We start from the raw sequence: 26,999 nt of genomic DNA on the forward strand, positions 1-26,999 counted from the left end.
AAAAGCGCAGAGCAAGAAAAAAAAGGGAAAAGGAAGTGGAGCCAGAACTTTAAACAAGCAAAAATATGTACATGGAATCAAAAGGGAAGAGCAAGGAGATGGAAGGGAAGCTGACTAATCAATGTTGTCCGGGGTGAAACTGGCAGCATGCGGGTTTTGCTGTTCCATTCGAGCTGACATGGCCTCCAGTTGAGTTTTGAGTGCCTGCACCTGTTTCCCCATCTGTTCGGATTGTAGTGCCTGCGCAGCAACCATCTGTTCAAATTGTAGTGCCAGTGCAGCAACAGAGTCTCGAAGTGCAGCAACAGAGTCTTGAGATTCAATGGTCTTGTGTACTTTTCTCAAAAAAAATTGTTAGTATTTGACAGAGTAGTGTACAGGAAAAACATTTACTCACCAACAAGCACCACTATGACAGAACCGGCAAAGGCGTAAAGCATCGTATCTTTAATTACAAAGGGAAAAAACATAAGAAAGGCAAAAAAAGTAAGCAAGATGTTCAAGTTTTATGTACAAAAAAAAAATATAAGTATGTACTCACCTGGGTTGCTATTAGAGATCTTTTCAACAAGAGAAGAGACAAGTTTATCAATATGGGTTTCCGTCAGCTGGAAGAATTTTTCTGTAAGGCAAAAGGTTCAGCTTTTTATGATGAAAAGCAGGGTCAAGAGATACTGACCACATATCTTCTTGGCAGCTGTATCCATAAAAACCACAAGCCAGGACGTGCCTTCCACCGGGGGAGGTTGCGCCATGAGATGCGGTGGATGCGGCGGTGGATACGCGGCGGATGCGGCGGTGGATACGCGGTGGATACGCGGCGGATGCGGCGGTGGATACGCGGTGGATACGCGGCGGATGCGGCGGTGGATACGCGGTGGATACGGCGGCGGATGCGGCGGTGGATACCACGACGGACACGAGGGTGATGCGGCGGTGGATGTGGCGGTGGATACCACGACGGACACGAGGGTGATACGGCGGTGGATGCGGCGGTGGATACCACAACGGACACGAGGATGATACGGCGGTGGATGCGGCGGTGGATACCACGACGGACACAAGGGTAGATACGGCGGCGGATTCGATGGTGGATTCGACGGTGGCTGAGAAGATGAGATGAGGGAGTGCCCTTCCACGGCACCAGCATCACGGTTGGTGATTGGGCTAGTGGCCTCAGAACCCAATTTCAACCAACCGTTGACGCTTTCGATGCGCTACAAAAAAAACAACCTCTGTGCCTTCATCCACGCCTGCAGGCCGTTTGTGGATCTGCCCGCGCAGCCGATATCATGGCGGCCATCGGGTGGTCCGAGGACTCCACTCATCTCGACATCCTGCCCCAGTATCGCAACGAGGACGCGGTCAGAACCGACCCCGAAGGGTATGCAAAGCTGATTGAAGATTCAGCAAGAGCGGGCCAGGTTCTTTGGGATATGTTCACGACTCTAGGCAACGTGGAATACTCGGAACGCGATCCGGAAGCTCGGAGGCTCGAATGGACCAGTCTCGACACTGGCCTTTCCTTCCCAGGCGTTCACTTAGCAGAAGGCAATCTAATGCAAAAGCTTGTCTATAAGAAGGATGGCACTGGAGCACTGATCACAAAGGATTCATCATTCTTGTCATCTTAGCGGACAATCTCATCACCTGATACCAATCAGACATTTTTTTATTTATTTATGGCTAGTAGTTGCCCGGTGTTTCAACAAGATGAAGCGAGCTCGCCTATGCCGGCCAGTCCGGGTGCTCATTTCTATCAGGTGCTATACTCAATGATTAAACAAGGAGAACAATTGGGGGAGTGGGGCATCCCATGGCGGGCTCCTAAACAAATCTAGCATGTAACGCCTCGGACGGACTGGACTACCTTGACGAGACCGGCGTTGTGCCAAACCTTCTTCAACTTGCGCATGGTGTCGGGGACGCTTTTGACCGAGCTGAGATAGGTGAGCAGGGGTGCGATGGCCATGAGACCGCCTTCTTGCGATTTTTCACCGTGGTATCAACGGACGTGTATCACGTTATCGTTCTGAGACCTGATCGAGTAGTAGGGGTCGTCGTCGACAAACACCACATCTTCTAAGCTTCCAAACAACAACATGTCCTTTGTGCGCAACCGGTCCTCTATGGGGCAATCGTCGGCCGACAGGATTTTGAAGAACAGGGTTTTGTTGTCCGGATAGGCCTGTAAGTAACGGGTCGTGATTTTGTCGCAGATTTTTGACGCGTACTCGGCTGAGCTTGAGGTATAAATAGCGATTTTGGAATAGTGAACCTTCATCTCGTGCAGGAAGGCAATGCACGCGGGGTGGATACTGATGGTGTAGCCTGACCCGTTATTGCAGAACACATGGAAGTCGCAGGGGTGTTTCTCCCTGCAAATTAAGGTGTTGTCGAGGTCTAGAACGAGAGTTTTTTCTTTTTTTTTTTTCTTCTTGGGGACGTCTTGCTCAAGAGGAGGCTTGCAAAGTGTCGACTTCCGCTCGCGGATCCACCCCTCGAAGCGGTCCATGTTCCGGATGCAGTAATAACCATCGAGGACTGAATCTTCGACTGTCTCGGATCCTTTGAAGAGGGTTTCTACCGCTTCTCCAGCGTGCTTCGTTGTTGGAGCAACGCCGCTATTTCTTTTGTTTTCGATTATTGTTGTTATTTTTCTGTTTGGGGATCTCGCTATCGGCGGTGGCGGCGGCCGGATGCTTGGCAGTGGCAGCGGCCGGATGCTCGGCAGTGGCAGCGGCCGGATCCTCAGCTGTGGCAGGAGAGACGGTCCCTACGGTTTGGGCGCGCACGATGTCATCAGTGTCGGCAGCAATTGGTGCAGCAAGAGCGCCTGGCAGGCATCAGCGATAAACTTACGAGTCGTATCATTCTGGTCATCGGATGAGTTTCCTGGATCTAAAGGAAATCAGGAGGGCTGACTTCGTTTGAACTTTGGGTTGCTTCGAACTTAACCCAAGTCCCTCGCTGCTGCGGGCGTCTGGTCTTGCGAAGCAAGCCTCCGATAGCCCTCGGCAGGAGGTGTCGGAGGCTCGCTTCGCGAGTCACACCCCCGCAGCAGCGAGGGACTTTGTTAACGGGGTTGCTTGGGCTCCTAACTTAGCTAATTCCCGCCTCGGTGGAGCGAAGCGACCTCCGAAGGAGTCGGAGGGTCCCCGCGGGACGGCGTCCCCCCTCCAATAGCGGGACTTAGTTAAGTTAGCTTGGGCTCTTCGTCTAAGTTTGACGCGGCTGAAAAGAGAATGGGAGTTCCCAGCTCAAGCATCAAAACAACTAGACTCAATCCCCTCAATAACCCGAACTTGACTAAGTCCCTCTCTCGCCTGAGGCTTTGCCGGAGGGACTTATGACTTATCAGGAATTCTCGCATGAGAGAACCAGATATTTCAGCCCTCATTTTGTTACATCCGCCATATCTCATGTAATTCTCAACCATCATTCACAAGACCAACTTTTTATACATTGCATGCTTTTTCTCACATTTTACACATTTTTCAGATTCTCTATTTCTTAACTCAAAGTTTTTAAACATCTGATTGAGAAAATAATGATTCAATAAAAGTACAGCGCTTTGGCTGAGCGCGCTCGGACCTTTTCTGTGTGATGAGTTGAGTTCTGGTGGTTCAAAGGAAAACACCACCAAAACGAAAATATCTCCCATGCAAGAATTCCTGATAAGTCATAAGTCCCTCAGGCAAAGCCTCAGGCGAGAGAGGGACTTAGTTAAGTTCGTCAATAACCAGTTCGTGCAAGTCATCAGGAGGAAACAACCCTCTTGATGAAGGGTGCAGACTGGTCATCAAGAGGACTCAGTCCCCTCAATGACCGGCATGGGTCAAACTTAATTAAGTCCAAAGGTGGAGGCGCAAAGCGCCTCCGCTGGAGGGACTTATGCAGTATTGGTGATATAGGACTGAGAGCAATGCCCAAAATCACCATGCCCCACAAGTGTTGCTATAGCTCCGCAACCTCCATTGAATCCATCAATATTTCTTGATGATCTGAAAGCTGTGCATCTTTTCTAATTTTTGATGCACTAAAATCAACATAGGTCCTCCTGCTTTGCTCAGAATACCATCTTGAAGATGGTGGACTGCGAAAGCCAACACCAAGCTACTTAAAACAGCATCTCAAGTGCAATCCCATAACTTGCCTTGAGAAAAAAAATGACAGAAAAGGTGCCTAAAAGTGCAGGATTATTTTGGGAACATGCATTTGCCACAGTTCAAACCAAATCCCAAGGGTGCCAATTCAAAAAACAACAATGTCTTGAATTTTTTAGCAAGCATGAGGTTTTTTTTGCTACATACCTTGTATCTTGAGTTGGGAGGGAGAAAAATTCATATGAAGGTGGCAGGAGATAGCAATACTTCTGATAATTAAGTATAAACATAGAGGGTGATTAAACAAAGACAGCACTTTTAAGGAGCCTTAGCATAAAAAAGGAAGGAATATTGGCATTTATCACAGGCAAGTTTCACCAATAAGGCGTAAGTCCCTCCCAAAGGGAGACCAAAGGCCTCCCTTTGGGAGGTACTTAGTTAAGTTAGGGCATGAGTACCCTGCCCTGTTGATGGCGGGACTGACTGGTCATCAAGAGGGTTGAGTCTTCTCAATGACCGGTCTGCACCCATCATCACAAGGGTTACTGCCACACCTTTATTCACATAGAGTGGCGGGTGTTGACCAGGGGTACCCGGGCACCTGGTGTGTTTTTTAGAGCTGTTCAATTTGAGCCCGGGTACCTGGAGCCTTTTATGCCTAGAATGAGACAACCGCACCCGCAGAGAGGGTACCGGCGGTACCCGCGCGGATATTTGTGGGTACCTGCCACTGTAGTGCCAACTGCTGTTGGAGTTTCTCAATGTGATTGAGGTAAATTCTGGTTGTTGGATGGAGTGGACAAGCGCACAGCCAAGGCCTTGGATCCCATCAGATATGAGTCCTGACTGCGTTGCAAAATGGTTGGTCCTCAGCCTGCACAGCTCAGCTGTATCCATGAGTGGGTGTGGATGACCAATATCCGGGTACCCCCATGCTTTTTTGCAGGATCCCGGACATCCACATCCAAACCCCCACACGCTGGTGGGTACCCGCAATGGGTTTGTTTTGACCAGCTCTAGTGTTTTAATTCCAACACCCGGCACCTGCGGGCGGGTAACCACGGCATACAGTGGGTGCTGGGGGCCTCCATCACTTGGCAATCCTTAAGCTCCACCCAGTGGTTTTCCAGCAGAACTTGTGCGCCCCCCCAAGGAAAAAAAAACAACTCCCGCAACCCCCAGATACCTCAGCTGCATATCATTTGGGGTGATTGTACCTTGATGACCAGGGCCAACCAGTCATCAAGGCATACACCTCGATGACCAGCCAGCTGGCTGTCCATTGAGGTATGTAGGTACCTTGATGATCAGAGCCTATTGGTCATCAAGGCATACACCTCAATGACCTCATTTTTGAAACTGCAACTGCCCAGGTTTCCATTTCTCTCACTTTACACATATTTCACTCTTTTTTCCTTCCCCCAGATGAATATGCATGTTCACCTTCTGCCCACAACCTGTCTCTCAGTTGTAATAGGTACAAAGTCCCCTCATTGGGATAATCTAGAGATGGTAAACGGGTACTCATTGCTGGTTACCCGGTACTCATTTGGCCCTACAGGTACCCACCGGCGGGTGTCCAGAATTCTGGTGGGGAGGACGGCGGGTACCTCAGTCAGCCGGTAATCAAAGAGAATACCTCTTGATGACCAACTGACCGGTCGTTGAAAGGGATAAAACCTCTTGATGACCAGCTGACCGGTCATTGAAGAGGATAAAACCTCTTGATGACCGTTTAGCCGGTCATTGAAGAGCCTGCAACCTCTTGATGACTGGTCAGCCTGTCATCAAAGAGACTACACTCTCAATGACCGGTCAGCCGGTCATCAAAGAGGCTACACTCTCAGCTGGTCATTGAAGAGGATAAAGGCTCTCAATGACCTGTCAGCCGGCCATTGAAGAGGATAAAACCTCTCAATGATGGGTCAGCCAGTCATCAAAAGCGCTACAACCTCTTGATGACAGGCCAGCCGGCCATCAAAGAGGATAAAACCTCGTGATGACTGGTCAGCCGGCCATCAAAGAGGATAAAACCTCTTGATGACTGGTCAGCCAGCCATTGAAGAGGATAAAACCTCTTGATGACTGGTCAGCCAGCCATGGAAGAGGATAAAACCTCTTGATGACCCGTCAGCAGGCCATTGAAGAGGACAAAACCTCTTGATGACCAGTCAGCCGGCCATCAAAGGTGATACCCGGGTACTCCCCCCCCTATGCACGGATTGAGTAATGAATTGGGATCATTCTTGATCAGATCTGCTATGTATTGTGGAATAACGGCGGTCAGATGCGCCGGAATTGGCTCGTTCTTCTTTTTAAGTTTCTTCTTCAGTCTTTTTGATTGGTAAATTTCCGATGCGAAATGACGATTGAGTTGATCTCGAACGCCACATTCAATTGAAAGTTTATCGGATGCTTTTTTGATTTTCTTCTTTTTCACCAATTCCCAGATTGCCTTGGAATCTTTGATCATCTTAGGCAAAGACCGGTGTTGATTGAAAGCCTAATCAATCAAAGAGAGAATGATATCAGGAAGCTGGAACAACTTGATAAGCAAATGAGGGGGGAATAATAAATACCTGAGTTCCATGCAAGCTAATCTGTAAGAACTCCCTCAGGTATTTCATTGTCACTTTTTCAACTAGACTAGGAGCAGAAAGCACACAAGATCGACACGGATTGAGGGAGGAAAAAGGTACCGGAGTATTTGTAATCTCGGCGTGCATCGGAGAGTCCGCAAGGAAGGACATCACCGGGGTCATAACCAAGACCTCCTCCCGGAGACCAATATCATACGCATCAAATCCTCAAGAGGACATTTGACTGCAAAATAACCCATTTTCAGTTCGGAATCCACATCACATAAACGGAATGAATTATTCACTTGAGTTCTGGGACAATCAACTGTCCCATTTCCAAAGGACCGGCGGTGTTTGATGTGCACAAGAAGTGGCAATGGAATTCTTGGTTTGAAATCGCCGGAGGAAGTCCGGCCAACGTAAAATAATATGAAACATGCTTGTTCCATTGTTTTGACACATTCCCGGAAGTGTCATTGCAGTAAAGGCTTATTGGTGTGTGTCGAATGATCCTCTTGTGCGCTTTGGTCCTCCAGGGATTAGGCAGAGGTATTTTGGTCACTTGACCACAGTGGAACTCTTGATGGAGAGATGATGTGTATGGTAATCTCAAATAAAATCAGGAAATGGCAGTCACTCGAATAGAATATGAATTAAAAGTGCACAAACCTTCCATGAAACTTCCGCAAACTTCCGCCAATTTCTTTCCCTTCTTAGTCTTTATTTCCGAGTAAATTGATCCCAATTTTCCAACGGGTAATGTTATCAAATTAGGGTCTTCAAACCAAATGTTGGATGGAATCTGTATTACTAAGCTATCATTGCCGGTACTTGAGGTAATGGATGGCTTGAAGCACTTTGAATAAGTAGAACACTTGTACTTATAGAAAAATATAGGAACAATAATATCTGAGGAGGATTTTTGCGTTACCGGTTCAAAAATGTAGTAATGCTGTTTATTTGAGGTACACATCTGGACGCTTTGAGTGCGCGAAAAGTCTTCCAACCATCTCCGGGACTGTGATAGCTTGAAAATATCTTTCCCTTTGGCATCAATGGGAAAAAAATGTAAATGTGGATTAACTAAAGGGTTGGCCAGTTCCTAAGAAACAAAACAGGGAATTTGTAAGTGAGATGATCAAAAAGAAAGCAAAAAATCCACGTACATGGGAGACAATGTTCTTCGCCGAAAGAGCAAAACAATTTTTCCCCGTACTAGCATTCTTTTGTGTTACTGGATAGTGGACAGCAGCACGTATCCTCTTTCTTTCTTGTCGCAAGGCTTCATATCCGGGAAGTTTTAGATTACATAATGTGAGGAGTACCACTCGTATGTGGTTGTAAATTGAGTGTGAGATAATTTTATGTAAGAACCCTACAATCAAGGATCCCGCCAGATACTTTTTGAAGCAACACGGATGAATGTTAAAAAACTTTTGAGTGAGTTTTGGCTTCTCAGAGCTTACAAGTTTATTTCGGAAGGGATGCTAAGCTGATTTTTCTCCTTTTTCATCTTCTTTCTTTTCCTCTTTCCTCTCCTCTTTTTCTGAGCACTGATCATCGTCATCTTCCGGTAGCATATCAGTCCAATCTAGTTCCCGATCGTCGTCGGAGTCATAGTATTCCTCGGCCGAGGCGGGTTTGTCAAATTCTTCAATTGGAGGCGGCATATCATTGGGCGGACTGTTGATTTCCATGTGTGTATCATCTTCTGCATTACCAAAATTCCTATCTAGAAACATCCCCTCGAAATCTTGATTCAAGTTTTCCTCTTCTTCCCAGACAGTACTGTTACTAGGACCTCCTTGCGATTGTACGTTATGGCCAACAGTAGAGTTCCCGGTATGAGAAAGCCTCTCCTTCTCGAGTGAAATGTAATAGCTCTTTGCTTTTAACAGATGGTTTCCGAGCCTTGAATGTTTGACTTTATTCTTCAGAGGCCGACTTTTACAAGGTTTGCAAACAAATCGTGGTCCATCGGGTGTTGTATATTTGTTAAAACCTTTTTGACCAGATTTAAAAATGTAAGTAATCTGTTTTCTCGAATTTATTTTGTTAGAATTTTCTAACAATTATCATCCACCAGGTTGTTTATGTGTCTCGCCATGGCCGTATTTTGACAAAGGAGGACCTTGGATGATATCTCAGGGTGCGTTGTGAGTAAAAAGGAATTCAAGCGATTTGATGTCCTCTTTCCCTTTTCAGCGTTTCTGACATTTCAATTGTGACTTAAATTGTGTCACTTTTTCCAATTCACCCATCCCAGCCGTGGTCTCTCCTCCTCCACAACCTCATCTTTTCTCTTCTCATCCATCAGCCAATCAACACCTTCCAAAAAATTTAGTCTTCATCCCTTGACCATGTCTGACAACGATGAAGACAATGTTTCAAACATCTTTAACCATCCAGCCCCAAGTCAGATCAATGATGAAAACAACAGATCCACCAACGAGCCGAAAGAGACTGAACATTCCAAACTCTTTGACTGCGATGAATTGGGATTTGATCAAGATCGAGCCAAGTCAGATCAATGTATGGCAGATCCTGATGATCCGATGGACTCTCTGATTGAAGAGCTTCAAAACGATTTCCACCTCAATGATCACTTTGGTCCACTTGCTTCCAAAGCTGTTAAGGTCAGTCTTTTCATTATTGCTGTTTGTTACTCATCCTGCATTTTTTCTGAACAGTCTCCCCCCAAAGAGCATTACGCAAGATCCATCTATCTCATGAGTTTGATTGCGCAACATTTTGCGACTGAGCCCAAAACCACCGGAACAACTACTCAGGATCCTTTTAAATTGAGTGATTCCACCAGGGGAGACTTTGACGCACTCTCCAGAGAGTGCCAGAGTCTAATTTTATGTTGTTCTGGGTCTGATGTGAGTCAGATGTGGATTAGGAAATGATTGATCAATTCTTCAGTAGTCAATGGGAAGTGTGTCAGAAGTGATGCAGAATTATCACAGGACCTTGTGCAATATAAATTAATTACAATCTGTCATGAAATCATAGTTAATCAATGCCCAATTATTACTCATTTATGGTGAATTTCTGTTGATCAATTTCTCTATTTCAAAGGGGTTCCAGACAATGCCAATGTGACTTGCAGGTCTTTCATGGCTTTCTGACCAGTTTTTACTTGTAATGGAGCTGTGAAAGGCCCCTCCAGTGATCTGTCACCCTAATGTGCGCGTGTACACAAAGGTGACATTGACAAAGTGGAAAAAAACTCACATGCATGTGCATGGAGACATTGGAAATCAAACAAACACAAAAACAACTCACAAGCTTATACATGTTAAGAAGCCAGGATGTCTATCTGAAATCTGGGACCACACACCTCCAAGCTTGACTTGACTCATATTTTCAACCTACTTTCATCCTTTTTTGGCTCAATTCTAGATGATACCGGCCTTCTTTAGGGAAATATGCCAATCCATATGGGCCTTTCACATCATTCTAACAGGGGTGTACATGTTGTTGATCTGCAGGAGGCCCAACCTGTGATTTGTAACAAACTTACACAAACGCACATGAAAGTTACATTAGCAAAGTGAAAACAATGACCACCTTCATGCGCATATAAATAACATGAATTGAACCCCAATAATTCATCTCAATTAACAAACAGTTCAAATTGAATTATGATTTGATTGTGGCCATTGTGTCTTAGTGGTTTCAACCGCATTCCAGTTGTTTTCCAGTTTACTTCTGCATGACTTCTGGATGGTTTATGCGTGAATCTAGGATCAGTTTCAGATCATTTGTGGATTAGTTCCAGAACTAGAGGCCAAGGCGGCTCCGCCGCTGCAGGGCACCAATCCATCCTCCTTTCCTGCCAAAAAGCTCCCCAAGTCACCTCATTAGCCCTTCAATATTTGGGTCACCATCCACTGATATTCCTCCCGCCCCCCCCCCCCCCCACTGGCCTATCCCAGCAGAAATCAACAGAAATTCTTCCTGAAGCAGGGCAAGCAGGGAATGGGTGTGTCACAATTCAGGAGACTTGAATGCATTCATTCAAATCATGGTTCTTGAGATTTTCAAACTTGGCCTTACAGCAACAGAGGAAACAAGCAGGCATTTCACCTCCCCAATTTGGAATGTTTGACCCCCTTTGCTATCCAAGCCGTCTTAATCACATCTCATGGAATAGCAGCCACATCAAAACACTCCTCATATGGTATTTAGATTTTAAAAACTTACCTCACCCAGAATTTTATTCCATACTCGTTATTGGAATGTTGTCAATAAAAATGCTGCTTAATTTCTAATGGTATAATATTTGGAAGTTATCCAAGTTTAAAATAGTAGATCTTTCTACACAATAAACAGTGCAAAATTATAAAAAGCCAAGAAGAAATTCATGTATTTATGATCAGATGTATCAATACCACAGAATTTGGAAACAAATTATGAACTCAGCGCTCATCTGTGCACAGCTCAGCCAGCTCAGGGTGCGACTACACCACGGGGCGCCTTTTTGGAAAAGGCTGACATCCTGCGGATGCTTTGGGCTGAAAAGCGTCCGCATGATGTCCGGGGAGCATCCAGCAGATGCCAGGTGCACTGAGCATCACTTGGACGCTTTTGGATGCGTCCAAGTGATGTTCAGCCCTCAAAGACATCATCTGGACATCCTGAGGGTCAACATCCATCGGACACTCTGGCTGGAGTGTCCGCTGGACATCCTGAGAGTCAACATCCATCGGACACTCTGGCTGGAGTGTCCAATGGATGTCAACCCAGTGTGCACTCAATATGAACCGCGAGTGCTGCTGTCAATCACACATGCCCCCTGCCGTAGTGGGGAAGGGCTGCCTCTGCCCGGGACCTCTGATGCTGCAGGTTGTGTGTTCAACACCCAGTCTTGTCAACCACTGCAGCACCCGGGCCCGATTGCCCCCAGCACCCAATTGCATTGCCTCTGCCCCCCCGCTTATCAGCGCACGCGACACGGGGCCTGGTGCTGGTTGCAGGAGTGCGCAGGCCAGCGCACCTGGAGAATTATTTTTCCCATCTGCGGATGGTTTGTGATATCCGGCGGATGATTGGGTTACATCCAGCAGATGCTCCAAGACCATCCGGTGGATACTCAGCTGGGATACATCTGTATCCATCATGAAGAGTAACATCCCGCGGATGCTTCCTGCCCTGCAAGAGCCGGATGTCCAGGGACATCTCCAAAAGGGTGTCCCATGGACATCCAGCACGACCCGTGGTGTACACATGCGAATGACCGGTCTGAGGGGCCTCGGTCTTCCATCCATCCCTAAGACCGGTCATCGCAGCGCTATACATGCGGATGACCGGCCTTCCGCAGGCCGGTCATCACAGCACTACACGTGCGGATGACCGGCCTGAGGGATTGAGGGACGACTGAGGCGGATCATCCGCACGTGCAGTCTTGCAATAACAGGCCTGAGGAAGGCCGGTCATCCGCATGTATAGCGCTGCGATGACCGGTCTTAGGGATGGATGGAAGACCGAGGCCCCTCAGACCAGTCATTCGCATGTGTAGTGCTGCGATGACTGGCCTGAGGGATGGCTGGAAGACCGATGCCGGTCATTGCTGGGTACACATTGTGCCAGTCATTGGGTCTCAGTCCACTCGATGACTGGCGTGTGCCGGTCATCAAGTGGGTTGTTTACCCTCTCGATGGCCGGTGTGTGCCGGCATTGAGAGGGTTGTGTACATACTCGATGACTGGCTTGTGCCAGTCATCGGGTCACATTCCACTCAATGACTGGCGTGTGCCGGTCATCGAGTGGGTTGTGTACCCACTCGATGACTGGTGTGTGCCGGCATCGAGAGGGTTGTGTACCCACTCGATAACCGGCGTGTGCTGGTCATCGAGTGTATTGAGACCCACTCAATGACTGGCTTGTGCCAGTCATCGGGTCTCAGTCCACTCGATGAGCTGCGATGACCGGTCTTAGGGATGGATACCAAGGCCCCTCAGACCGGTCATTTGCATGTGTAGTGCTGCGATGACTGGCCTGACTCAGGCCAGTCATTGTGCCCCGTGGCGACAACCACTGGTGCATCGAGGATAGGGGCGCCACTGGGGCAGTTACGATAGGAGGAGGGTGGCGTGGCCGTGGTCTGGGTAAGCAGGCGGTGCGGTTAGATGGTGCCTGTGGGTAAATATATAAGGAAGGGGATTTGGGATTCATTGATCCGCAGGGGATTCGGTTTTGTCCGCCCCCTCCCTGGGAGCCCCCTAACTGCTTGGTTAGGCCCTCCCTGGCTAGTTTACCAACCGGCCCTCTTTTGCTCGTTGCTCCGGCACAGCTGGAGGGTCATCCATAGGGCCTTTGGGCCTTTGGGGATATTCAATGTGCCTAGTGAGAAGAATGGGGCATTTTTGCCCCATTTTGTGAGAAAAAAACACCCCAAACCTTAGATCTGCAGGTCTAGAATTCTGTGGATTTAAGAAATTGGGATTTTTCATTAATTCTTACACTACTTTCATCAAAGGCATCCAGCACAGTTACAAAAAAAGGGTACAGTATAGCACTCTCTGGAGAGTGCGTCAAAATCTCCCCTGGTGTTCTGATCTATCAGTTATCTGCATTGTGATGCGCTCAACATATTGTACAATAACCAATTTCTCTTTGTTAGGATTTTATTCGCGACACTGCCAGGAGTTTTATAGTCAAGACTGATATTGAAGCTTACACTGCTACAGTGGATAAGCACTCGAATATTATTGCCGAGTTGCTTCCTAAATTAACCAGAGTAAGCATCCTTTCGATTGTTTGATTTGATGCCTTTTGGAAGCTTTGTTCTCATCAAACTACCCAGGACGCAGCTGATCAAAAACCAGAGGAATACAAATCCAAGTTTTACCCGGAAGGCCATGATGGGAACGATGCTACCGGAAAGTCACCTTATCGTCAGGCACTTAGCTCTTTGGTGAAATACGTTTGACAACAGCTGAGAGAATCGGTAAGCAGCACCCTGCTCCTCTTTGAAAATGCTCAATGTTTTGCATTAGGTTGACGCTTTTGTTCCAAGCTTTTGACTCAGATGTTGGCAAACCAAAAAATTCAGCCAAGTGCACCGGTGCCAGATATTGACACGCTGATCAAGGCGGTAATAAGTTATTTCTTTGTACTGTTTCTACAATTACAAATGTGAGTGCAAGCTGACAAATTCCTTTTGCTGGTTGGTCACAGATGATCCAGGAACTCCTTCCGAAAAGTGAGAAGGGGCAACAAGTCCACACCAACATCACTTGGAAGCAACAAATCCAATTCAGCCATCTCCGATTGGAGACGGTCTCGAACTACCTCAATCATCCCCCCAAAGGTGTCACACAGGGGACGATGATTGATCAACGTTTAGAAGATCTCCAATGGAAGTCTACTGCCTTCCGACAAAAGTAAGCTTATTCTGGTTCACTTGAGAACAATTGATCTGATCATAACCTCTTGTTACTGGTCAAACTAGACATGCTCAACTGGTCATTGCAAAGGACAAGGAACTCTTTGGCCAGGGTAAGCTCTATAAAGATATTGTGAAGGCAAGGATTCTCATTCCAACCATGCAAGAAGTTCAGGACGCCATGCAACTTCCCAAGCCTTCTGCGCCTTCCCCTGTTGCCACCTAATCTGCCTGTAGTTCGGGACCCAGGTGGCTCACGTGTTTTTCAAGCCCATAAAGAATCCATCACTGTTTGCTGGTAGTCTGGTTTTCATCCTCATCCCCCCTTTCCCTAGAACACACCATACACATCTTCTCCCATCCCCCAAAAAAGTCGTACACCAAACTACACCACCATTTTTATATTTATCATCTACAACGTGTCCTGTATAAATTTCCTGCGCTCGCAATTTCAGCACCGTTTCAAATGGCAAAATGAATAATTTCCGGGTTTGTACCAAATCTGATTGGGAATTCATCTGCGGAGCAAAATAATTTTCCGGATTAAATCCGCCTGGAGGGAGAAAAAGCTAGACCCAATTTTGGCGTCGGAGTCAGCCCAACCCTGATATGACGTCGGGAAAGCTGCTCTAGATCCGCCGTGAGGGTCAATCCGACCAGCTCGCTCTGACTGTAGGGTATTGACGACCTGCCTGTCTCGCTAGTCAAAAAACCTGAAAGTTTGCCGCCCACATCAATCCGACGGGATAATTGACGCCAGCATGAATCCGACGGCTTGGATTGACGCCAGGCTAAATCCGACCGCCCGAATCGACGCCAGCGGCAATCTGACGGGTCCAACGGTTTGCCTCCCAACGTGAATTCCACGTCGGCTTAGCGCGGCGTCGGAAAGGTGGGCGCTGACGCAAATTGCAACATCGGATCGACGTCAGACTGCACCCGTAGTGTAGCGCTTACACGTCACAAGTGCGCATGCGCGCCACAACTCAAGAACTCAGGGAAGGAGTAGAGTTACAAAGAAATGGTAAGTTGTAACTAGGGTTAAAGTTGCATGAGGAAACAGAATATGAAGTCAAAAAAAGCATATATCTTAAGATGAGAAAGATATGAAGTAATTCATATGTAAAAAGGTAGAAAAGGCAGACTTTAGGTCAGCTGCGCTGACTCTAAGGCTGACAAACACCAACAACAAGCATCTGAACACGGGAAAAGAAGCAGATGCCCAGCCGCCTCTATCCTTTGGGATTGCCCTTCCTACGTTCAAATTGACTGGTAAGATTGGCTTGGAGGCCAAAGGCCATTGCGTCGGCAACGGCCACTTTGTCTTTCCCGACATCAAGCAATCAATCCACTTACCTCCAGACACCGTTTGCGTCATCATCTTCCAAGCTCACGAGTTTGCTCATGGCTGCTTGGCTGCAACTGAGCATGGTGATTCTACTTGATTGGCCATGTGTATACAGGCACCTATCATTAGCCAGCCGGCCAGTAAGACAAGTCCAGAACTACCTCCGGATACACAATCCAATGTCGTAGGAGAAAGTTACATGCTCCCGGCCTCTTTACCAATGTCATTATATCGTAGTTCCGCCCAAACAGTGTGACCAATTTCTGCTACTTTGTTTTCTAATCTGATGCCAAAAACTTCCCAGACAGACAAGTGTATTTTCTTCTTTTCTTTGTTTTTTTTTTTTAAAAAAAAGAAAAGGAAACAGCCCAGCTAAGAGGCTGCTGCCATTGATACCCTTGAAATCAGAGGTCCCCGGCCGAGTCTATGTCCGATAAGTCAAGTGTCCAAAAGTTGGTCTGAGGGGTCTGCTTGCTGCATCAACTGCCCTTTGAGCTTTTTTTGACTGATTCTCATGTTTCTGAACGGCCGTAGGTGCAGTGAATGAACGTCTCTGGTACACTTATCAGAAGAGGACCCTGGAAACCCCCTATAAATGGGCGGCATGTAAAATTCCCAATTTTTCCAAAATTCATACATTTTCACAGCCCATTCATACACGTTTCATGTGTACCCTCAGAGGATTTCAAAAAAATTCATACATATTTCATGCCTACCATTTTTTTTCCGCGGGAGGGGGTGCAAGCCTGTTTTTTTGAAGCTATCCATTTTTTCTAGCTTCAAGGGCGCCAGTGCACATGAAAAAACATCAAAATAAGAAAGAAAATGTCTTGAATTACTGTACTAATGTTGAATGAATATAATCAACTGAAAATTCAATCAAGCTTTATTTTTTTCTTTGCAAGAGCTTTAATATGTAAGAACTCTTTTTCCCAGTGTTCCAAGAATGAAGGTTGAGACATGGCAAGATAAAAAAATTAATCAACCGGAAATCTCATCAACAAATGGCTGGGCGCGCACTTTGCACTAAATTGGCACCAATGAACAAATTTGACTGTTGACCATCCTGACAGGTCCTGCCAAGAGGGGGTTGAGAGGGAGCACTTGGTGACTCCCGGCTGGTCTCATACATTTTTTGACCATCCTGACAGGTGCTGCCAAGGGGGGGGGGGGTCAAGAGGCAGCGCTTGGTGGCTCCCAGCTGGACTCATACATTTTTCATTACTACCTTCCCTTCCCTGAGGAAAATCTCATACATTTGAGGTGCCTACCCTTAATGGCAAAAAAGGCATTCATACCATTTTCATAGGGAGTTGAAAAATCGACTCCCAAGAATTAATAAATCGACTCCCAAAAGTCGTTTACGTCGGGTGGACCGTCTTGGGACGTCCCCCCTGGGTCCTCGGGACCTCGCGCGGCACCAAAAGCATTTTGGGAGTTGATTAATTAATTTCCCTCTCGAGAATGGGAGTCGATATATTAATTTAACAAAAAATGACGGAATATACAGAAAAATTTATGTCTTGTCACTGTTGTGCCCAAAAACCCTAAAACTTTTACAGAAATCTAAATACACTCTTTAGAGAGTATTGTGAGCTTCACGGCATTATTACTCCTCAGGGAGAACCTGTGTAGCCGAGGGCGGATTTGGCGGATTTCCTACTAAGGCAAACCCCCAAAACCTTATCTACGGTGCTCCAAATGGCCCCAAATTTGTTCTGCTATAAGAATAAACTCTTTAAGACATATGTTAAGCTTCACGGCATTAGCCCTTCTCAGGGAGACCCTGTGTAGCTGGGGGGCGGATTTGGCGGATTTCCTACTAAGGCAAACCCCCAAAACCTTATCTATGGTGCTCCAAATGGCCCCAAATTTGTTCTTCTATAAGAATAAACTCTTTAAGACATATGTTAAGCTTCACGGCATTAGCCCTTCTCAGGGAGACCCTGTGTAGCTGGGGGGCGGATTTGGTGGATTTCCTACTAAGGCAAACCCCCAAAACCTTATCTATGGTGCTCCAAACAGCCCCAAATTTTTTCTGCTATAAGAATACACTCTCTAGAAAACATCATAAGCTCCAAGGAGGTATTACACATCAGGCACACCTTCTATCAACCGTGGTGTAGTGTAGCGCAGCGCAAACGCACTATTTTTTAGCATAGCGTTAGTGCAATCACGCGCATCTGCGCTAAAGCTACGCGCACAGGGTGCAAAGCTATTTTAGCTTTTAGTTTAGTGTTAGCGCAGATACGCACATTTGCGCTAATGCTACACTAAAAAATAGCGCATTTGCGCTGCGCTACGCTACACAACGGTTGATAGAAGGTGTGCCTGATGTGTAATACCTCATTGGAGCTTATAATGTTTTCTAGAGAGTGTATTCTTATAGCAGAAAAAAATTGGGGCTGTTTGGAGCACCATAGATAAGGTTTCGGGGGTTTGCCTTAGTAGGAAATCCGCCAAATCTGCCCCCGGCTACACAGGTTCTCCCTGAGGAGTAATAATGCCGTGAAGCTCACAATATTCTCTAACAAGTGTATTTAGATTTCTATAAACGTTTTTGGGTTTTTGGGTACAACAGTGACAAGATATAATTTTTTTTGTATATTCCGTCATTTTTTGTTAAATTAATATATTGACTCCCATTCTCGAGAGGGGAATTAATTGATCAACTCCCAAAATGCTTTTGGGGCCGCGCGAGGTCCCAAGGACCCAGGGGGGACGTCCCGAGACGGTCCGCGCGACGTAAACAACTTTTGGGAGTCAATTTATTAATTCTTGGGAGTCGATTTTTCAACTCCCTTAATGTATCGACTCCCATCCTCGAGAAGGGAATTAATTAATCAACTCCCACAATGCTTTTGGGGCCGCGCGAGGTCCCGAGGACCCAGGGGGGACGTCCCGAGACAGTCCGCGCGACGTAAACGACTTTTGGGAGTCGATTTATTAATTGCTGGGAGTCAATTTTTGAACTCCCTTTTCATATGTCCCATTTTGTGATTTTGCCAAATAATTCATACATTTTCATGCCGCCCATTTATAGGGGGTTGCCAGGGTCCTATCAGAAGGCAATCAAATGCAAAAGCTTGTCTATAAGAAGGATGACACTGGAGCACTGATCACGAAGGATTCATCATTCTCGCCATCTTAGCGGACTATCTCATCACCTGATACCAATCAGACATTTTTTATTTAATTATGGCTGGTAGTTTCCCGGTGTTTTAACAAGATGAAGCGAGCTCGCCTATGCCGGCCAGCCCGGGTGCTCATTTCTATGAGGTGCTATACTCCATGATTAAACAAGAAGAACAAATGGGGGAGTGGGGCATCCTAAGGGGTTCTCCTAAACAAATCTAGCATGTAACGCCTCGGACGCACTGGACTACCTTGACGAGACCGGCGTTGTGCCAAACCTTCTTCAACTTGCGCATGGTGGCGGAGACGCTTTCGACCGAACTGAGATAGGTGAGCAGGGGTGCGATGGCCATGAGACCGCCTTCTTGCGATTTTTCACCGTGGTATCGACGGACGTGTATCACGTTATCGTTCTGAGACCTGATCGAGTAGTAGGGGTCGTCGTCAACAAACACCACGTCTTCTAAGCTTCCAAACAACAACAGGTCCTTCGAGCGCATCCCGTCCACGCTGGGGCAATCGTTAGCCGACATGATTGTGAAGAACGGGGTTTTGTTGTCCGGATAGGCCTGTAAGTAACGGGTCGTGATTTTGTCGCAGATTTTTGACGCGTAGACGGCTGAGCTTGAGGTATAAATGGCGATCATGGAGTAGTGAGCCTTCACCTCTGCAGGAAGGCAATGCACGCGGGGTGAATACTAATGGGGTAGCGACACCCGTTATTGCAGTCCACGATGAACTCGTAGGGGTGTTTGTCCCTGCAAATTAAGGTGTTGTCGAGGTCCAGCACGAGTACTTTTTTCTTGGGGTCAAGAGGAGGCTTGCAAAGTGTCGACTTGCGCTCGCGGATCCACTTTTCGAAGCCGTCCATGTTCTGGATGCAGTAATAACCATCGAGCACCGAATCTTCGACTGTCTCGGATCCTTTGAAGAGGTCTTCTGTCGCTTCCTCTCCAGCGTCCTTGGTGCTTGGAGCAACGCCACTGTCTTTTTTCTTTTTCTTTTTCTTTTTGTTTTTCTTTTGCTTTTTGGGGGCCTCACTATCAGCGGTGGCGGCGGCCGGATCCTCGGCCGTGGCGGGAGAGACGGCCGGATCTGAGACGGTCCCTACGGATTGAGCGCGCACGGTATCATCAGTGTCAACAGGAGTTGTTGCAGCACGAGCGCCTAGCAGGCATCAGCGATACACTTACGAGTCTTATCATCCTGGTCATCGGATGACTTTCCTGGATCTAAGGCTGCGTTTTCCTTGGTATCATCACCATCTGTCGATTGACTGGAGCCTGGGTTCGGGTTGCTAGCATCGACTTGTTTGGGCTTTTTATTCTTTGAGCTTGGTTTGGCTTTTTTTGTGTTCATCTTTCTCTTTCCTAATGCCATTTCGAGTTTCTTTCTCGCTTTGTTGCGGACCTGCGTTGGAAGTTGGGAAATCCCTCCCACAGTTCGCCTGGTGCTCTTCAATGTTCATAAAAGTCCATCTTGCATATCCAAAAGACTGCGGCCCAGCTTGGGGCAGTCCGGCCCCCGGAACTGTTGTAGGCTGCGGGCTACGCACTCTGAGCCTCGCCGCAGTCGCGGTATCTTCTCCACCTCGGACTCTCGTCTAACTTAACCCAAGTGCCCCGCTTCGGAGGGCCCAGGTGTAGCCTGGGCTGGCAGGAAGCGCGAAGCGCGAGCCTCTGTAGGAGGCACTTGTGACTAAGTAATGTCAAAAATTTGGCCTGAGGGCTGAGGCGCTTTGGCAGGGAAAAACTTACCCTCAAAATTTCCCCACCTTCCTGGTGGAAATTCTTTCAGCCAAATGGACTGGCCAAAAGGCCTGATTTTTCTCCATCTTTCTGCGCTAGACAGTTGGCTAGGGGTTTTCAACTTCTCTGTCAATAAATTATTAGTTTTCATTTTCCTGTGTGTTTGTAGTAGTACTACCTGAGTATGTAAATGTATGGGAATGGATACTATAGTATCAGCCCAAAATATGACAAAAAGTGTTATGGCCATAAAGCCAAGATGCTAGACTACATGCCAAAGTTCACGGCATGTTAATTGGCTTGATGGTTTGGGAGTTACAAATGTCTGGGTTGCAAAAAGGCAAACAAATCCACAAAAAGCCACAGCTCTCAGGCCACGGCTGGGACTTTACTCACAAGAGGCTTGCTTTGCAAGGCACCTTTGGCACGCTGGCTCCCCCGTCCCCTGAAACAAGGGAATTGTGCTAAGCTAGACTCTCATCTGGGCTGGAGAGCTTGTCAATCAATACCTTATTTTTCACCTGTGTACCTGGGTCACAACACTTGCCATATTGACCCAAGCTCGTGTGGAAATTTTCATGCCACTTTTCCCTTTTTTAATTCCACAGATCATGGACCGCTGAAATGTTGCTACTATTTTACGGGGGTATTGAATTTTACAAGGTGTGTTTTACAAGGTACAAGGCCTTGTAAAAAAGGTCCTTGTAAAATTACACATTGGGGGGGGGGGTGATGTGTAATTTTACAAGGAGTTGTCCAAATCTTGACCTTGTAATGGAAGTCCTTGCAAAAAAGACCTTGTAAATTTCCACCTCAGATTTTCCATGTGTAATTTCACAAGGTATATTTTTGCAAGGGGTGACCTTGTAAGAAAATGACCTTTCAAAATTGCACATTTTTAGCAAAATCTTGAATTTTACAAGGGAAATCTTGAAATAGTAAAACACCTTGCAAAAGCACCTTGTAAAAATCAATGACAGTGGTTAGCTGCCAAGTTAAATTTACAAGGTTTCAAAAAACATTTACAAGGTCATTTTCCCCCCCACCCCTCCATTTTTTTTTTTTTTTTTTTTTTTTGGAAAAACAACTTCAAACTGCAAAATGTGCCTAAGGCCCCAATTATAAACGAAATTTCGAGTTATATTTTGAAAGTATTCAAAGAGAATTTCAAAACGGAAATGAAATCAAAATGAAAGATTTTTGATTTCAAAATCCTCTCGGAAAAACTTCAAACAACAGGGTGCGCACATAAACAATTGTGCATCCCTGAGCAAGTAGCCTGCCGGAGTGGGCAGGCAGGGGCGATATGTCTGTGACACGGGGAAGAATACAGCTTGCCTGTTCAGCCTTGGCTGTCTGAACCAAAAAAGAACCTGCACACCTTGCCACATGGGGTGACATGTCCCGCGCGGCCGGCTCCATGGACGTTCAGATCATCTGCGGCAAGATCGTAGCTGTATTAACGTGCGTTTTGTCCCGTGGTCCCGCCGCCAAGGGCAGGATCATATTGCCCCTGGTGGTCCCGGGCTGCCTGGAGGTGTTTGTAAGGGTAGGCCATCTGTTTTTTTCTCTGTGAGTGCAATCGTGCAATCTGCTATATTGCACAATTGCAGCAGCAGTTTTTTTCATGTGCCAGCCAACCCCCGCCCGGAAAACTCCGCCAACCCAATACAGCCATTAAATGGGGGGGAGGGTCTGAGGCACCAGTGGCCTGGCAACCATACAGGCATACTGCCTGTTCAAAATTTTGGTTCCTCGAATTTTCAGATTCTGGAATCTCAAACACCCCGCCCGGGTGTGTTTGAAGAGTTTTGGTATTATTTTGAAATGAAAAGAACTCAACACAAAGTTGGTTTTGATTTCAAAACGATTTCAAAATAATCTCAAAATTGTGTTTATAATTGGGGCCTAAGTTAACTGGGTGCCTCCCCCTGGGGATGACTTAGAGCCCTACAGATTATTTTGTCCCAAGAGGTTGTAAGACCCCTGTGCCTTGGGTTTCATAAAACTTCAACAAGACCCAACTCAGACCAAATAGTCATGTTGCCTCCTCCCCTCCTTAGAAAATGGGAAGTTACACTATCTATGTCCCTTAGATGTCATTTAGTTATCCAGTGCTATGTGTTGTGAAAAACAACATAAATAGAATCTGTGGGTGCCAAAAGAAAGCTTGAATGTTTCTTAAAAGGATGGGACCTAATTTCTTCCAAGAAACTCCTGTTTTTGATTTTGAAATGTCAATTATTATGGTGTTCAAAATTGCATAAGATTTTGTTACATAAAATCATAAACTGCAATTTTGGCTGGGAGATGTCACTTTAAGTTTTATGCACGCTGACATCTCCCAGCCAAAATTGGCTTTATGATTTTATGTAAACCGTGACATATGCAATTTTGAACACCATATATGTCATCAAAAATTAGTTATGCACACATAGCTCATACTAAACTCAAGTCTAGTCATCCACGAGGCCACCTTTTTCTCCATTGCATGCCCCTTGTTTTATTTCACATACTTTCGAGAGTGCATGTTTCTTGAAAGAATTTTTCAAACATGTTGTCTAGAACGTAAAATAAACACGGCGCTTTGGCTGAGCGCGCGCGGCCCTGGCCTGTGTTATCCAATGTCTCCAGAAATCAGAGGTTCAGGAGAATGGAATGGGTGTGAAGACGGGGGGAGATGAGGAAGGAGATGCCTGCCATCCACACGAGATCTAGCAGGTTTGGGGTTGTCAAGGACGAATACCTCAAAGACCCAAATTTGTCTCACGCAAACATTCCTGACCTCCGGCAACAGAGGGCCGCCGTTCAGTCCAGCCGTTCGCACGCCTCCAGGCCTGTGGCCAGCGCTTGAGCACGCAAAAGGGGGCGCCGAAATCTGCGGCGCATGGCCCTGCACACACACACGAGGGAAGAACTGGGCCGCATGTAGATAATGACATCGCGTTGATCTCAGCAGACGGGAGAGGACAAGAGAGGAGCGACAGGCCGGCCGGTCTGTCCTGGAGCACTGTGATAGGCTGCAGCAGCAGCACCCCGGCCTCTCCTGCGACTCCAGCGGCCCCGTCGACCAGGCTGCCCGCCGAACCGGGAAAAACAAAACAGAAGCAACATGCATACACAGCCTTGGCCTTTCCTATGGCCTTCCCTACACACACATGCCAGCACGGACCGGGCGAGCCACTGTCCGGGGTAAACAAGGGCAGGAGTGGGTGGGTGGGCGGCTCACTAGGGGGCCTCGTCCGGGGCGGCCAGTGCGGGGTCGTCGATGCTTGTGATGAGCAGGGCGGGTTGGCGGGAGTTTGCGAGCAGGTACTCGCCGTTAGGGAGGTCGTTAGCGGCGACTGGTGCGCGCAGCGTCAGAGAGTCCGAAGAGCGTAGAGAGGGGGGGGGGAGGGGGGGGGGGGAGGGAAGAAGGGCTGACCGCGGTGGATGGCTTGGCGCGGGTCGGCGACGATCCCGGCGCGGAGGTGGCGACGGACCAAGCGCAGCTGGGCGGTCTCCGGGCCCACGGCGACCAGGATGGGCAGATGGACGAGGCGGGCGGCGGCGGCCCAGTGGGCGCCGTGCTCGAGGAGCGTGTACAGGCCTTCGAGGAGCACGATCTTGTGGCGCGGGAGCACGGACAGTCCGCCGGCGACGGGGTCCTTGGTCGTGTGCGAGAACGTCGGCGCTGCGAGCTCGCCCTCCTCGCGAAGCAGCCGCTCGACAAAGGCCCGGTAGCCCGCGGCGTCAAAGGTCCATGCGGCGCCCCGGCGCCGATGCGCCTCCGCGGGGTCCTGTGGACACCATCGTCAGCCTGAGAGTCTCCCGAGAGACACACACCAGAGCGCTCACGTCGAAGCGGTCGAGGACCGCACGGCTGGAGGCGACGGACGGGCCGGATGAGTCTGCTGGTGTTGCGGGGGGGCAGAGAGAGGAGCTCACGGGAAGTGCCTGGCAGGACAGACAGACAGACAGACAGACGAGTCAGCACGGCTGTGGACAGAGAGTGAGCGGGGCGGGGCGGACCATCCGTCCAAGCCGACGACGACCGCCACGTCGGCGTCTTCCGCAGCGGGCTCGGAGGCGCGGTAGTGGCGGTTGATGAGCACACACAGGGCGCGTGCGACGGTCGTCTTTCCCGAGCCCGGCCGGCCGGCGATGCCGACGAGGAACCTGCCCCGTCTGCACACCCTGTCAGTGTACTCTTGGTGGTGTCCAGAGAGAGAGGCTTCCTGGAAGTGCCGGTCGGCTGCGGCGGTGATGGCGGCGCTGGTTGCGGCGAGCTGGATGTCCATTGTCGAGTGGTTTCTGGGGGCAACGGTGTTGTCGAGGTGGCTGAGGGTTGTCTGGGGATGTACAGTTGGCTGGTTTCAGGGTGGTGGTCTTCCTCCTCCCCATCCATCCCATCCCATCCCATCCCTCCCCCCACCCACCCACTCCCTGCCCACTGACCATGGCCAGCTACGCCCCTCTGCCCCGCAAGGACCTCGCATGTAAGCACCGCCACCCATCCACCCGCCCACACACACTCACTCCCTCGCCCTCCACAGACCCATCAGAAACCAGCCTCGGCCAGCGTCTGCACGCCCACGCCGCCGCCGCCGAGCGCGCCCTCGACCGCCTCTCCCGCCCGCTCAAGCCGCACATCAACAAGCTCGCCCGCTTCCTGCTCGTGTCCACGTTCATCGAGGACGCCCTGCGGATCTCGAACCAGTTCCACGAGCAGAAAGACTACCTCATCGTCCGTCCCCTCCCCCCCTTCCCCCCATTCGAGCTGATATCCTGACATGTTTTCGGGGCCAGGATGACCAGGAGTACCCCGACTGGTTCGTCGTCGGCTTCCTGCTCACCAATGTGGTCGTGAGTGTCTCCTTGGCTGTGTGTGTGTGTGTGTGTGTGATGGGTGGATGTTGACACAGGGGCGGACACAGTTGATGGTGGGCTGTTCGGTGCTGATCGTCTTCAAGAAGTGGGCGCTGTTCGCGGTGCTCGGGCTGGCGGGGGTGATCGTCTCGCAGGGCTGGGTGTACGAGCTGCTGACGGACGGGACGTTTGTGTGTCTGAACCTGTCGATCATGGGAGCGCTGATGCTCGCGCTGTCGGACGCCCTCGCCGGGGCCAGCGGGAGCAGTCGAAGAGGCGTGCTGGCGGGGCTGCCGGACATCTCGGAGGACGCGGCGGTGCGCAGACAGACCTATCTGCAGCTGGCCGGCCGGCTGCTGCTCGTCGTCTTCTTCGTCGGCCACGCCCTCGCCGCATACCTCGAGCTCGCCGCAGAGACGCTCTCCCTCGTCAACCTCCTCGCCGCCGCCTTCGCATTCCTCGCCTGCATCCTCGTCGCCGTCGGCTTCAAGGCCGCCTGGTCCGCCACCTTCCTCGTCATCCTCACCTCCGTCGTCAACGTCCTCAGCAACGACTGGTGGGCCAAGCCCAAGGACCATCCCGAGAGAGACTTCCGTCGGTATGTCCCTCCCCTACCTACCTACCTACACCCATCCCCACTCACTTACCCTTCGTCCGCTCTAGCTTCGACTTCTTCCAGGCGCTCTCGGTCGTCGGCGGGATGATCCTGCTGATCAACCAAGGCCCCGGAGGAATCTCCTTCGACGCCAAGCGCAGTCCGTCCCCTCCCTCTCCCTCTCCCACAAACACACACCCCCTCAACTGACGCAAAACACCCTTATCTGTCGCACAGAATCTATCTGAACCCTTCTGGCCCGCTCCGCTTCCCTTTTCTTGTTTTTCTTTTTTTTTTTTCTCCCAGATCTCGCCCGTCGGAAGAGCCGGAAAGCGCGCCGGACGAGTGCGCCTCCCATCGGCCCAGCACCGCATGTCCGCCACCCATTGCTGCATTTTTTTTTTTCCTTCCCAAAATATGGGGCCTCGAGCCCAGAGACACCGGCTTCCCCCTTCCCGTTCGATCATTCTTGCCCTCGTCTCCGCATCCTCTTTCTTCTTGTGCTCTTTCTCTCGTCCTGCCCCTCTCTTTTTTCGTGTATCTTTGGGTGGGGAGGGGGAGGGGGGGCATGAAGCCAGATTAATACACCAGTTGGACTTCTCTTCGTTGCACGCATACAAGCCTGCCCCGTTCCCTCCTCCCTCCTCCTTCTCCTTCCCGTCATCTTTCTGCAGATAGAGATTTGTTTCTGGTTTCTTTGGAATAGTATGCAGTTTTTCGGGAGCACACGGGTCCCAAGCGCGTTCTGATCTAAAGAGCAGAGCAGCAAGCAGACCAGCTGCCCCTGGAACTGGCCCGTTTTTGCACAGAAGCCTCTGGCATTGGTGAAGAGGGAGGGGGGCATTTAAATTTATTTCAATTGAGAGGTTGTTCTTGAGGTGTCTTACTGGCTAGCTTGCTGATGACCGGGGGCTGTATGCACATGGCCAAGCGCGTAGAATCGCCATGCTCAGTAGCGGCCAAGCAGCCATGCGCGAACTCACGAGCCCGGAAGATGATGACGCAGACGGTGTCTGGCGGGAAGTGGATTGCTTGCTTGATGTCGGGAAAGACGAACTGGCCGTTGTCGACGCGATGGCCTTCGGCCTCCAAGCCGATCTTGCCGGTCGATTTGAACGTAGGAAGGACGAGTCCAAAGGATAGAGCCGGCTGAGCATCTGCCTCTTCGCCCGTGTTCAGATGCTTGTCGTCGGTGTTGTTGTTCCAGAACGCCTGGGAAGGAAAGGCCAGTGTCGAGACTGGTCCAG

At 48.9% G+C, this 26,999-nt stretch overlaps 8 protein-coding genes across 8 annotated transcripts; 3 read left to right on the forward strand and 5 right to left on the reverse strand.

Moving 5' to 3' along the window:
• Positions 1 to 114: 114 nt before the first annotated feature.
• On the reverse strand, positions 115 to 1,972 carry PtA15_6A487 (uncharacterized protein; the record flags this gene model as incomplete). Its single annotated transcript, XM_053170197.1, has 5 exons — positions 115 to 335; positions 398 to 445; positions 542 to 622; positions 680 to 1,217; positions 1,859 to 1,972. The coding sequence occupies 5 exons, from the start codon at positions 1,970 to 1,972 to the stop codon at positions 115 to 117; spliced, it is 1,002 nt and encodes a 333-aa protein (XP_053021413.1).
• A 33-nt stretch (positions 1,973 to 2,005) lies between these two features.
• On the reverse strand, positions 2,006 to 2,538 carry PtA15_6A488 (uncharacterized protein; the record flags this gene model as incomplete). The annotated part of the gene is made up of 2 exons (XM_053170198.1): positions 2,006 to 2,378; positions 2,447 to 2,538. 2 exons carry the CDS (start codon positions 2,536 to 2,538, stop codon positions 2,006 to 2,008), a joined length of 465 nt encoding a protein of 154 aa, XP_053021414.1.
• Positions 2,539 to 8,172: 5,634 nt separating this feature from the next.
• Positions 8,173 to 8,792, reverse strand: PtA15_6A489 (uncharacterized protein; the record flags this gene model as incomplete). The annotated part of the gene is made up of 2 exons (XM_053170199.1): positions 8,173 to 8,687; positions 8,756 to 8,792. The coding sequence occupies 2 exons, from the start codon at positions 8,790 to 8,792 to the stop codon at positions 8,173 to 8,175; spliced, it is 552 nt and encodes a 183-aa protein (XP_053021415.1).
• A 253-nt stretch (positions 8,793 to 9,045) lies between these two features.
• PtA15_6A490 (uncharacterized protein) lies at positions 9,046 to 9,494 on the forward strand (the record flags this gene model as incomplete). Its single annotated transcript, XM_053170201.1, has 2 exons — positions 9,046 to 9,321; positions 9,492 to 9,494. The coding sequence occupies 2 exons, from the start codon at positions 9,046 to 9,048 to the stop codon at positions 9,492 to 9,494; spliced, it is 279 nt and encodes a 92-aa protein (XP_053021416.1).
• Positions 9,495 to 13,721: 4,227 nt separating this feature from the next.
• Positions 13,722 to 14,304, forward strand: PtA15_6A491 (uncharacterized protein; the record flags this gene model as incomplete). The annotated part of the gene is made up of 3 exons (XM_053170202.1): positions 13,722 to 13,787; positions 13,871 to 14,076; positions 14,145 to 14,304. The coding sequence occupies 3 exons, from the start codon at positions 13,722 to 13,724 to the stop codon at positions 14,302 to 14,304; spliced, it is 432 nt and encodes a 143-aa protein (XP_053021417.1).
• Positions 14,305 to 18,779: 4,475 nt separating this feature from the next.
• On the reverse strand, positions 18,780 to 19,941 carry PtA15_6A492 (uncharacterized protein; the record flags this gene model as incomplete). Its single annotated transcript, XM_053170203.1, has 4 exons — positions 18,780 to 19,259; positions 19,358 to 19,500; positions 19,603 to 19,668; positions 19,755 to 19,941. The coding sequence occupies 4 exons, from the start codon at positions 19,939 to 19,941 to the stop codon at positions 18,780 to 18,782; spliced, it is 876 nt and encodes a 291-aa protein (XP_053021418.1).
• Positions 19,942 to 23,537: 3,596 nt separating this feature from the next.
• Positions 23,538 to 24,589, reverse strand: PtA15_6A493 (uncharacterized protein; the record flags this gene model as incomplete). The annotated part of the gene is made up of 4 exons (XM_053170204.1): positions 23,538 to 23,653; positions 23,734 to 24,088; positions 24,147 to 24,202; positions 24,286 to 24,589. 4 exons carry the CDS (start codon positions 24,587 to 24,589, stop codon positions 23,538 to 23,540), a joined length of 831 nt encoding a protein of 276 aa, XP_053021419.1.
• Positions 24,590 to 24,747: 158 nt separating this feature from the next.
• On the forward strand, positions 24,748 to 26,000 carry PtA15_6A494 (uncharacterized protein; the record flags this gene model as incomplete). Its single annotated transcript, XM_053170205.1, has 6 exons — positions 24,748 to 24,772; positions 24,854 to 25,035; positions 25,098 to 25,127; positions 25,226 to 25,755; positions 25,821 to 25,912; positions 25,990 to 26,000. 6 exons carry the CDS (start codon positions 24,748 to 24,750, stop codon positions 25,998 to 26,000), a joined length of 870 nt encoding a protein of 289 aa, XP_053021420.1.
• Positions 26,001 to 26,999: the final 999 nt, after the last annotated feature.

Source organism: Puccinia triticina, chromosome 6A, assembly GCF_026914185.1.
Source record: "Puccinia triticina chromosome 6A, complete sequence".
Lineage (NCBI taxonomy): Eukaryota > Fungi > Basidiomycota > Pucciniomycetes > Pucciniales > Pucciniaceae > Puccinia > Puccinia triticina.